Source organism: Sphaeramia orbicularis, unplaced genomic scaffold (genome assembly GCF_902148855.1).
Source record: "Sphaeramia orbicularis unplaced genomic scaffold, fSphaOr1.1, whole genome shotgun sequence".
Taxonomy (NCBI): Eukaryota; Metazoa; Chordata; class Actinopteri; order Kurtiformes; family Apogonidae; genus Sphaeramia; species Sphaeramia orbicularis.
Window position 1 is genome coordinate 207,436 of NW_021941450.1, and position 12,839 is coordinate 220,274.

General features: G+C 43.7%; 1 protein-coding gene across 1 annotated transcript in view; it reads right to left on the minus strand.

The window, feature by feature from the left end:
- The window catches only part of LOC115415791 (cyclin-Y-like), a 45,563-nt gene extending 39,278 nt beyond the window's left edge, over nucleotides 1-6,285 (minus strand). The window contains exons 1-3 of the mRNA XM_030129428.1: nucleotides 6,011-6,285; nucleotides 697-771; nucleotides 470-504 (exon numbers count right to left, since the gene is read on the minus strand). Of these exons, the coding sequence (XP_029985288.1) occupies nucleotides 470-504; nucleotides 697-771; nucleotides 6,011-6,164 (264 nt within the window). The 5' untranslated portion in view covers nucleotides 6,165-6,285. The remainder of the gene's footprint in view (nucleotides 1-469; nucleotides 505-696; nucleotides 772-6,010) is intronic.
- Between the last annotated feature and the right edge of the window lie 6,554 nt (nucleotides 6,286-12,839).

Sequence of the window (12,839 nt, forward strand, 5' to 3'; positions counted from 1 at the left end):
CACTTTGGGCTACAATTTCTGTATGAAAGGTGCTATACAAATAAAGTTGTTTATTATTATTATTATTGTTATTATTGTTATTATTATTATCATCATCATTATTATTATTATACAACTGTACAACCATACAACATACAACTGTACGACATACAACTATACAACATACAACTGTACAGCTATACAGCATACAACTATACAACATACAACTGTACAACTATACAACATACAACTGTACAACATACAACTATACAACATACAACTGTACAACTATACAACATACAACATCAAACTATACAACACACAACTATACAACATACAACTGTACAGCTATACAACATACAACTGTCCGACATACAACTATACAACATACAACTGTACAACTATACAACATACAACTGTACAACATACAACATACAACTGTACAACTATACAACATTCCTTATAAACAAAAGCAGAATCCCACACTTACATTGTTTTTGCAGAGGCTCTGCGGTTTTTCTGTCTCTATAAAAAAGAACACACAGTAACAGTCAGGAGTATATGACAGAGGTGTGAGCCTTCCACTGTGTTTGTACAGGAAGAGAAACAAACCAAGGTTAAAGGTTCTGTATGTAACATGTGTCCACCTCAGGTGCACTGAGTGGATGAAGCAGACACACTGGTCATTACACTGGACACACCTCCAAACACACTCACCTTCAGTCTGGGACTTGCTCAGGAACAGGGTAGTGGCCTGAGGATGGTCGGATGGATTCAACTGCAGGTTCAACTCTGTCCGGACACACACACACACACACACACACACACACACAGCTGAAGAGCTGAGAATGGAAGGGCCACTCATCAGCACAGGGTTGCAGTCCAAACATCAAAAGGTTTCTGTTCAGGCTCGACACTCTGACGTGGACCCAAATGCTCGAGACACTCGAGGTTCAGTGGTTAAAAGATTTTATTTTAACAAGAACCCAAAAATACAAAAACAAAGGGAGGAAGCTCAACGTATTCAAGATAAAACTAAAAACCTGTTGGAAAAAAAAACACATGGAACAAGAATCAAGATATTTAGAACAAGATGGTCTTCACAGGGAAACAGAAACGACACACTCCGTGCATTTCCATGACAACTTTTATTCCTGATTTAATCTAAATAAACGTTAGATCCTATTTAAGATGACCATGTAAATACCTTATTCCAGTTGAAAAAGAATAGTTTGGAATAAATTTAAATCTGAATAAAGTCACTGGTTTAATCCCCTTTTAATTCCGAACTAAATTCTTCCTTGGACATGTAAACCCTTTATTCCGTTTGGACTTTATTCCTTCCATTCTGCACATGCTCAGTGTCTTGTCCTGTGGCAATGACGCACACATTCTGCGCTGGTGGAAGAATCTGCACTGCAGTCTAGTCTTCCCAAAGCATTCCAGTGGGCTATTCTGATGGGATCTACCAGCCTGGAAAACCCTGAAGGAATAGTTCACCACTTGTTTTTTATCAATTCATTTGTCATGCACTAATGAGTTTGATAAGTTGGCAAATCAGTTTGCACTGCAGTGCACCGATTGCCTTGTTCTCGCAGCCCTTCCGTTAGCTTAGCTTAGCCTAGTTTAGCATAATCACTTCATTCCTATGGTCAGACGTAGCCAGGCTTTCATGGGTGATCCGTAGTATTTTATGACTGATTTTGTGAAATTCAGTTCTCCCTAATCATTCCTTTAGTCCGCTGGGGTCAATATGATCACAAACTGAGGCTCAGATCATGGTCATGTGACTTACTGCAGGAAGAAAATCTGGGAAATAAAAACTAATGCAAAGCTAAAACGCTAAAGCAAAGCTAATTTAGCGCATGCATCCCTTCCAACAAAAAGATTTTCCAACTTCCGTCAACACAACAGTCCACAGATTGTGTGAGTGCAGTAAGTCGCAGATCTAAAGAAATACTTAGAGCGAGTCGGATTTCACAAAATCACTGAGAAAAGACGACAAATCACCTTTAAAAAACTGGATATGTGTGACCATGGAAATGCAGTGGCTATGCTAAGCTAAGCTAACAGAAGGGCTGCGAGAACCGAATAAACGTTTCTCATGTAAACCTTTATTTGGGTTTAACATTTCCATGTAAACAGAAGAGAAAATATTTTAGTTCCGAATTAATTTCTTCTGGAAAAATAAATCCGATTTTAAAAATGTCATGTAACCATACCAAATGACAACAGAAAAAGGGAGAGGGGAGAATATATAAGGAGAGCAGGGATCACAAACAGGTGTGGGTAATGACAGGAGGAACACCAGGTGAAGGATATGAGGGAATTAGGGAAAGCAAAGACAACTGACAGAGTGCAGACAAAAACAGGAAGGAGACCACCATCACCAAAATAAAACAGGAAGAGACAAAAACCCTAAACTGAATCAACACAGGGAGGAGCTCGGAGTAGAGTAGAGTAGAGTAGAGTAGAGTAGAGTAGAGTAGAGTAGAGTAGAGTAGAGTAGAGTAGAGCCGCTGCTCCTCCACATCGAGAGGGGGCCAGCTGAGGTGGCTCAGGCATCTGTTTCGGATGCCTCCTGGACGCCTCCCTGGGGAGGTGTTCCGGGCATGTCCCGCCGGGAGGAGACCTGAGGGAAGACCCAGGACACGCTGGAGAGACTATGTCTGTGGGCTGGCCTGGGAACGCCTCGAGGTCCCCCCGGAAGAGCTGGAGGAGGAGTCTGGGGAGAGGGAAGTCTGGGCATCCCTGCTTAGACTGTTACCCCCACGACCCGGCCCCGGATAAAGCGGAGGATAATGGATGGATGGATGGATGGATGGATGAACACAAACGTCAATGCATGACAGTTTGTAACAGTTCACTTTATCAGAACCAGTGGAAACAACATCTATGAAGCATTGGAAGTTTTTTTTTATGTGTCGCTAGTTCTTTTTCCACTGACCCTCAAACTGTGTGACTGAAACTTGTTCATATAAATTTGTCTAATGGAAAAATGACAATTTCACCATAACTTTCATTTTTCAATGATGTTTTTGTTGTTGTTAGACATGTTTTTTAGGGGCATAGTTAAATTGGTATATGACACAAAACTGTAATGAAAACCCCTTTTGCACAACTATAGTCACGACCCCCCCCCCCCACACACACACACACACACACACACACAAAAAGGACGTTGATGGATGTTAGAACAAGAGAAGAAGAAGAGTTTTAAAATGTGCCAACAGATAAATAACGTCTGTGCAGGTTCTCATTGTTCCTGGTAGTTCAACTGGACCAGTTTAAGAGCTAAACCAGTCCAGTTGAACAGAAGAACAACCAGGAAGTCTGAATGAATGAGTTCAGAACAGTCAGACCATTCCAACACGTCTTCACTGAGCTGACACTCAAACGGTCTAAATACTGGAACAATAGTGCTGCGTTCCAGTCCACCTGTAACTCCTGTTTTTCCATCCTTCTACTGGTGGAAATGCACTGGAATGTTCAGTCAAACCTGGGACTTCCACTCCCCCTGTTGTTTGTCCTGTGGCCACTCCCCCTGTTGTTTGTCCTGTGGCCACTCCCCCTGCTGTTTGTCCTGTGGCCACTCCCCCTGCTGCTTGTCCTGTGGCCACTCCCCCTGCTGTTTGTCCTGTGGCCACTCCCCCTGCTGTTTGTCCTGTGGCCACTCCCCCTGCTGTTTGTCCTGTGGCCGCTCCCCCTGCTGTTTGTCCTGTGGCCACTCCCCCTGCTGCTTGTCCTGTGGCCACTCCCCCTGCTGCTTGTCCTGTGGCCACTCCCCCTGCTACCTGCTGTTTTCACTGGCGTTCACTCAGACTCAGTGTTTGAAACAGTGTCTGACACCAGTGGAACAGACTCCTACAGACAAAACGAGGAACGCAGATGAATGAAAAGTGAAAACTGACTATTAGACAGACTGTCTGTGTCCTCCACTGTGCTGAGTGGAAAAGGACAAACACAGACACATGTTCAGGGTTAGGGTTCTGGTTCTGGTTCTGTTCTGGCTCTTTGTGCTCTGAATAAACTCAGACGAACCCACAGGTCCTGGAACCCCCTTCAACTCCACTCTGGGTAAATCTAATGCCAGGCTCATTAATGAATAGTTAATTAGCTGCTCTGGTGTCCAGGACACACACACACACACACACACTTTTCCCTTCTGCTGTTTGGTCTCATGGTCGGAGCTCTGACTGAAACTTTTATCACAGATGGGTTAGACCTGGTGGTTTTAGCCTACCTAACCCTAACCCTAACCGTCCATTTGAACACATATGAGTGAAGTAGCTGTTAAGGTTAGGGTCAGGGTCAGGGTCAGGGTTAGGGTTAGGGTCAGGGTTAGGGTTAGGGTCAGGGTCAGGGTTAGGGTTAGGCCACTGTTTCACATACACACCAACAGGACATCAGGTCTGGTCTAAAACCAGGTTTAGTCAGTTCAATGCTCATCACATGATCTGACTGACTGTTTAAAAAGAAAAAACAAACATGGTTTGGAGACATCAGAGCTGACCTACTAACTGGTCCAACCCACTGGGATTCCCAGAGTGCACTGCAGCTAGTGTCCAGTGTTGACATGTGATATTCGTAGCCTCAAGTAAACTTTAACCAAGACTGGTGGACGGCATCTGCACTGAAACAGGAGACAGGAGGAGGGCTAAGCTATCAGCTAGCATATCAGCTAGCATGTCAGCTAGCATATCAGCTATCATATCAGTTAGCATATCAGCTAGCATGTCAGCTATCATATCAGCTATCATATCAGCTAGCATATCAGCTAGCATATCAGCTATCATATCAGCTAGCATGTCAGCTATCATATCAGCTAGCATGTCAGCTATCATATCAGCTATCATATCAGCTAGCATATCAGCTAGCATGTCAGCTATCATATCAGCTATCATATCAGCTAGCATATCAGCTAGCATGTCAGCTATCATATCAGCTAGCATATCAGACAGCATATTAGCTAGCGTGTGTGTCCAACTGCCCTGACATAAAGAACCAACTACAGGGTTGGGGTTAGTGTGGTCCTGGACCAGCTGGTCTAGAAACCTGAACTTTTCACATATGGTAATTTCCTAGTTTTTTGTACCTTTTGTTTTGTTTCCAGTTGTTGCTGTTGTTGCTCATGTCCCTCTCAACTCCCTTTGGAAACTCTAATTTGAGGAGGCAGGATGTGTGTTAATGCCCCCCGCCCCCCAAACCAGGTCCAGATGGGCTCGATGTCATGATTAAATCTGATCCGATCTTCTAAAAAATACCAGACCAGCAGCCGATACCAGTGACATGTGACAGGTAACATGTGACAGATGACAGATGACAGGTGACATATGACAGGTGACATATGACAGCTGACAGATGACAGCTGACAGATGACAGGTGACATATGACAGATGACATATGACAGATGACATATGACAGATGACAGGTGACAGATGATAGGTGACAGATGACATATGACAGGTGACATATGACAGGTGATATGTGACAGATGATAGGTGACAGATGACATATGACAGGTGACATATGACAGGTGATATGTGACAGATGACATATGACAGATGACAGGTGACATGTGACAGATGACAGGTGACAGATGACATATGACAGGTGACAGATGATATGTGACATGTGACAGGTGACAGGAGACATGTGACAGATGACATGTGACAGATGACAGGTGATATATGACAGATGACATATGACAGCTCTGACAGTGACAGCAGTCACCATCAGAGGCTGAACCACAGCAGCTTTAGGACTCACACCAGTATGAACACTACTGACCTGTACATGCACTGAGTGAAAAAAAAACATGTCTGTTTCTGTCTTCAAACTTATAAAAGTGTTGAACTGAACATGAGCCTCAAACTACTTCTTCACTAAATTCTAAATGAACACAGATCCATCCTTTCATAAATGTGATTATGTTTACATGAGTGACTGCGGGGCAAATGAACACCTGTGCGCATGCGCACCGTCACGCACACACTGACCCTACCTCCTCGGTGGTTCTTCTTGGTCTTACCGTCTCCGTTCTCCCGGTCGCTGATGTGCTGGAGGCTACATCCCGTCTCGTCGCGGTTCAGGTCCGGCTCCAGCTGGTACCGGTCCAGTCTGGAGTGCGCGTTCCTGCGCACTTTGGGGCTTGTGGACGCGCAGCAGGAGGTGGTGCTCCCCATCCTGCCCCGGAGGAGGACCGGGAAAAAGCACTCCTTTAGGAGCAAACAACACCGGAAACCACCGTCAGAACCGGACCGGACCGGTCATCACAGATCAGCAGCGCGCGTACGGTGCGTCCATGGATCCCGTGAGTCCGCGCACTGTCCCGGAGGATGAACTATGCACGTGTCACTGCCGCCGGCGGAACCCCAGGGGCGCGCACCGGAGCCGCGTGTCACCTGTAGCCATCCTATACCGGCACGAGCACGAGGACGAGCGGGGGGGGGGGCGGAGTTCCAACTGGGGCTGAAGTGGACCGACAGAAAGTAGGTGAACGGTTCAAGGAGGTGTTCCAAACGGAGGAGGAGGAGGAGGAGGAGGAGGAGGAGGAGGAGGACCATAGACAGATCCAGGTCCTGACACACTTCTATATTTTTGTTCTTCTCTTCATAAATTCAAACTCATATATTAAACAGACTCATCAGACAGTGAAATATTTCAGCCTTTATTTCTGTAAATGTTTATGTTTTACAGAGAATGGAAACTCAAAATTCAGTGTCTCAGAAAATTAGAATATTGGATAAACTCCATAAAAACAGGATGTTTTTCACCTAAATTTCAGTGTTGTGTTCAGTCGGTTCATTTGTCTGAACTCAGTCCTTGGATTAGGGTTCAGACTGGGACTAACCCTGACCCTGACCCTGTGGACCTGCTCAGGTGGAATGTTAGCCCAGGTCGGTGTGATCGTGTCCTTCAGCTCATCTGTCATTGGTGGATCTGCTGGTTCTGATCTGCCTCCATAGATCCTCTCTGGGGTTCACACAGTGTCGTCTGCTGGTCTTTCAGACCGGGGAAGCTCACTGTCGCTTACATTAAAAAAAATGGTCCAGTTCTTTAAACATAAATTCCTCCCTCCATTCCTTTTTCAGTAAATGCTCAGTTTCTTTATCGTTCACAGTCGGCGTCCTTTCCAGGACTGGATTGTTAGTTCAGTCTGACCTGTCCAACAGTCTGACTGATTGAACTGTCTACAGAACCATCTGAAACTGAACAAGAAATGATTCAACTATGGAACTGAAACAGAAAACGTGTCCCTTCAGTCCAGTATACCAGTTAGTCCAGTGGTTGTGTTTTCTTCCAGGTCAGTAAATGAACAGTTCATTTGGTTTGTGTGATTCCACAGCAGAATGTGTGACGGTATTAAACTGAACTGTGTCAGTGAAGGAGCACATCTGAAAACAGCTGTCAATCAAACCGCATTCAGCCTTCGGACCCATCCTCCGATCAGCACGTGGAAGCTCGGCGCCAAGCTCCGCCCACAGCTCCGTTCACCCCCAGAGACGCCGAGCGTCCGGGGGCAGGACAACAGGTGTGATGTGTCCAGTGCTGGTCCAGTCTGTAGTGGTTTTTCCAGCAGTTCCACTCAGTCCCATTGAAGTGCATGGACGCTGAGCGTCTACGACAAATGCACTGAGCAGAGATGGAATGAACAAACACAGACACGGGAATGGAGGAGAAGTGAACAACATCCAGTCCACTGATCTGGGATCAGACTGATTCTGAACCAACTGGTCTGAGAGATGAACGTGTTCCAACACATTTGGAGTCAATGAAATGAAAACAACTGAACAGATTTGAGCATTTAATGGGAGTCATTTTAGGGGCAGATGAGCTTCCGCTGCAGTCTGACACAAACACCTGTGGGTTCAGCTCAGTTTTCTGGGGCCCATCAGTCTCAGTAACACCAGGGTCATGGAACCACCTCTGACTGTGGAACCTTCCACTGGACTTCAGCATGGGTTCTGTTCCTCTGAGCTCTTCCTCCAGACTCTGGGACCTGGATTTAAAAATGACATGGAAAATGGACTGTGATCTGAACAGAGGACTGTGGACTGTCCACAGTCAGTGCTGGTGTTGGTCCTCCCTGTCCTCTGCTGGTTGTACTTATTCAATTTGACTACTAGAGGGCGGTGTAGACCAAGGTTCTAATAGTTTGGGATTTTTCATTCTAGTTTAGATTTATTTAGTTTTGACTTTTTTTCTCTAATTCAGTTCATTTTAATTCATTTTTAGAGCAGGTTTGATAGTTTTTATTAGTCTGAATTTTTTGTAAATGCTTAGTTTTACTTTAGTTGTAGTTTAGTTTTAGTTTAGTTTAGTTGTAGTTTAGTTTTAGTTTAGTTGTAGTTTAGTTTAGTTTTAGTTCAGCTGTAGTTTAGTTTAGTTGTAGTTTAGTTTTAGTTTAGTTGTAGTTTAGTTTAGTTGTAGTTTAGTTTTAGTTTAGTTGTAGTTTAGTTGTTGTTTAGTTGTAGTTTAGTTTAGTTTTAGTTTAGTTGTAGTTTAGTTTAGTTTTAGTTCAGTTGTAGTTTAGTTTAGTTGTAGTTTAGTTGTAGTTTAGTTTAGTTGTAGTTTTAGTTTAGTTGTAGTTTAGTTTTAGTTTAGTTGTAGTTTAGTTTAGTTTAGTTTAGTTTAGTTTTAGTTCAGTTGTAGTTTAGTTTTAGTTTAGTTGTAGTTTAGGTTAGTTGTAGTTTAGTTTAGTTTAGTTTTAGTTCAGTTGTAGTTTAGTTTAGTTTTAGTTTAGTTGTAGTTTTAGTTGTAGTTTAGTTTTAGTTTAGTTGTAGTTTTAGTTGTAGTTTAGTTCAGTTGTAGTTCAGTTGTAGTTCAGTGGTCTCTTTTCTCTTCTTCTCTGTCGTTGTATTCAAATAAATCCCAGACAGGACTCTGCTGCTTTCTCCCAACTTTAGTCTCCATGTTTCCAGGTTGAGTGGGGACCAGAAGACGACTAGAAAAGGGTTCGATCGGACCTCTGTACGATGTACGAGGGCTGTTCAATAAGTTCATGGCCTCACCCAGAAATACTGAGTAAAAATCAAATGCATTGGTCCGTGTCAAATCGGTAATGACTCATTAAATTGTATGCATGAGTAGAGCTTGATATTTTCACAAATTTTTATTTATCTTGATATTTTCACAAATTATCAGTCTGTGTTGTTCTGTTCTGGGTGAGGCCATGAACTTATTGAACAGCCCTCGTACTGCACATACTGCATGTACTGGTGCATGTACTGGTGCATTTACTGCATGTATTGGCCGTAGTGCAGTGTAATGTGTGTGTGCAACCACAGGGCGGCAGGCCCTCTCAAATGAAGGTGTGCCGTCTCATGTGAAGGCGGGCCCTCTCATATGAAGGCGGACCCTCTCATGTGAGGGTGGGCCCTCTCACATGAAGGTGGGACCTCTCATATGAAGGCGTGCCCTCTCATGTGAAGGCGGGCCCTCTCACGTGAAGGCGGGCCCTCTCATATGAAGGCAGGCCCTTTCATGTGAAGGTGGGCCCTCTCAAATGAAGGCGTGCCGTCTCATGTGAAGGTGGGCCCTCTCACATGAAGGCGGGCCCTCTCATATGAAGGCGGGCTCTATCATGTGAAGGCGGGCCCTCTCATGTGAAGGCGGGCCCTCTCAAATGAAGGCGTGCCGTCTCATGTGAAGGCGGGCCCTCTCATGTGAAGGCGGGCCCTCTCACATGAAGGCGGGCCCTCTCATATGAAGGCGGGCTCTATCATGTGAAGGCGGGCCCTCTCATGTGAAGGCGGGCCCTCTCATATGAAAGCGGGCTCTATCATGTGAAGGCGGGCCCTCTCATATGAAGGTAGACCCTCTCATGTGAGGGTGGGCCCTGTCACATGATGGCGGGCCCTCTCATGTGAAGGCGGGCCCTCTCATATGAAGGCGGGCTCTATCATATGAAGGCGGGCCCTCTCACGTGAAGGCAGGCCCTCTCATATGAAGGCGGGCTCTATCATGTGAAGGCGGGCCCTCTCATGTGAAGGCGGGCCCTCTCATATGAAAGCGGGCTCTATCATGTGAAGGCGGGCCCTCTCATATGAAGGTAGACCCTCTCATGTGAGGGTGGGCCCTGTCACATGATGGCGGGCCCTCTCATGTGAAGGCGGGCCCTCTCATATGAAGGCGGGCTCTATCATATGAAGGCGGGCCCTCTCACGTGAAGGCAGGCCCTCTCATATGAAGGCGGGCTCTATCATGTGAAGGCGGGCCCTCTCATGTGAAGGCGGGCTCTATCATGTGAAGGCGGGCCCTCTCATGTGAAGGCGGGCCCTCTCATATGAAAGCGGGCTCTATCATGTGAAGGCGGGCCCTCTCATATGAAGGTAGACCCTCTCATGTGAGGGTGGGCCCTGTCACATGATGGCGGGCCCCCTCATATGAAGGCGGGCTCTATCATATGAAGGCGGGCCCTCTCACGTGAAGGCAGGCCCTCTCATATGAAGGCGGGCTCTATCATATGAAGGCGGGCCCTCTCATATGAAGGCGGGCCTTCATTAGCTGTCCGTCAGATCAGTCAAGTTTATCCAGAGGAACAAACTCAACATGTACATCAACATAAACAAGCATTTATTAGAATATCACCAGAAACATCAACACAAACTGACACATCAGTACAATACAATAAAAGAAAGAAAGAAAGAAAGAAAGAGTGGAGAACAGAATTGGCGTCTCCCCCTTTAAAAAACAACAGTGACACTGGACATCCCAGCTCAGCAGGAACATGGGAATAATGGGCTCACACTGGGACTGAACCATTAATTAATGTCATGTAATTAACAGGACTAGACCTGTAGACCGGTTTAGACGGTAACCAGGGAAACAGATGGATCTGGAAAGTGGGCAAATAAAAAAGAAAGATTTGGATTCAAAATGGTCATTTGTTTCATTAATGTGTATGAAAAGAGGACACACCCACTGACAAGAGGACACGCCCACTGTAAAGGGGACACACCCCCTGTCAGGTCAACCCCTGGTCTGGACTTTGAGATTCAAAGCAGCTGTTTTTAGGGACAGAAATAACCACATTCAGGCTAATGCTAATGCTACAGTGACCTGTGTTCCTTTAAACTGTTTTAACACAGATGTATTTTAGAATTTTAACACCACTTCACAAAACGCATAAATACCATATAATAATGTATAAACACTAATTAATGCTAGTCCATTATTCATGAACCAACGTCAGTGTGATCAGTTTTACCACCTGATGCTAACGAACCTTCACGTCGTTTCCAAACGTACAGGAGTTGGACTGTAGGTCAGTTCTGTCCAACTCATTTTAGTTCAGTTCCACATTCAGCCAAATTTGATCTGCAGTGGGCCGTACCAGTGAAATAATAAAAGAATAATGTAGAAATAATGTCAATTCCAAACTTTCCTCTATGCTTTAGAGTGAAAAAAGTAAAATTATGCGATGAAAATGTTTACATCTACCAACTGTCCTTTAAAACTATGTGAAAAACATGAACAAACTGAAATTTCTTTAGAAAATTAAGTTCAATTTTAAGAATATTCTGTCTCAGTTTATCATTTAAACGTGTAAATTACAATGTACAGATCACAGTGGATCAACAAATACACAAAAGATTTAATAACAGGCAGAATATTGTTAAACTACACTTCAGACATTTTAAAATCTTCATATTTGTTGAGGTTATTCGTGTTTTTGTGAAATGTTCGTTTGTTTTAGTGTAAATAGTCAAATTACATGAAAATGTTTACATTTACAAAGACAAAAATGTGGAGTTGTGATCATTTATAGGTTATTGTGATAGTATTTGACTGATCCGACCCACTTGAGATTAAATGGGTCTGTAAAATGATTAATATCTTCAGTGTAATTTTTGCATTTCACAAATTCAGTCAAGGGGCCAGACTGGACCCTTTGGCGGACCAGATTTGGTCCCCGGGCCACATGTTTGACACCTGTGCTCTAGTGGGCGTTGAAGGAACTGCAGGTTTGACAGTTTCTACTTCTTGGACATTTTAGGCCCAAATTCAAAAGTGTAGCAGGAACTAAAGTGGTCTGAGTGAATCCATCCATTTAACCCTTTCATGCTCAGTGGTCACTCCAGTGGTCACTCCAGTGGACAGTTCTTCTACAGCTGTTCTCTTGTATATTCATATTCAGCCGACACAGTGGACACTTATGCACCATCCCATAATAATACACTGACATTCAGACCATTACTGTAACTTAGCTGTTCTTGATAAACCGGATCTGCACCAACAGGTTTGAGTGTAAATTAATTGTTAATCGTTAGACTGTAATTAACATTTTTTTTAAAACACAAAAAGTTTTTCTTTTTTTTTTTGCATATTATCTCCATGAACTGGGAGGATTATTACTGTTATTAACCCTTTCATGCATGACGTCCACATTTGTGGACACATCGTTGAAGCTCACTTTCCAAAGGGTTTTAAAGGCGATATTCTCCAAACCACATGGGGACAGTGTCTATAGACCCTAAACAATACAATGAACAAAAGGATCATCTTAGTTTTAGAATTTTTACTGCTCTGTGATTTCATAAAGTTAATGTCCTCAGGCCCAGCTATGGGTTTTAGAGTTTCACAGCTTTATATATATTTTAAAAAAGAAACTGTCCACAACAAAGCATATTCCATAAAAATGTTTAAAAAAAAAAAAAAAAAATGCATCTGAAAAAACTGGTGCATCATGATGTTTCCAATACTGCTAATTATTTAATAATTTTAAAAAAGCCAAAATTTGTACTTTCCTTGGTCTCAGGAGATTAAATATCTTCTTAAGAAAACCATTGTTTTTAAAAATTCAAAATGCATTTCAATTTTAGCCTAATGTTGAGTAATAAAATCAATAATTAAAA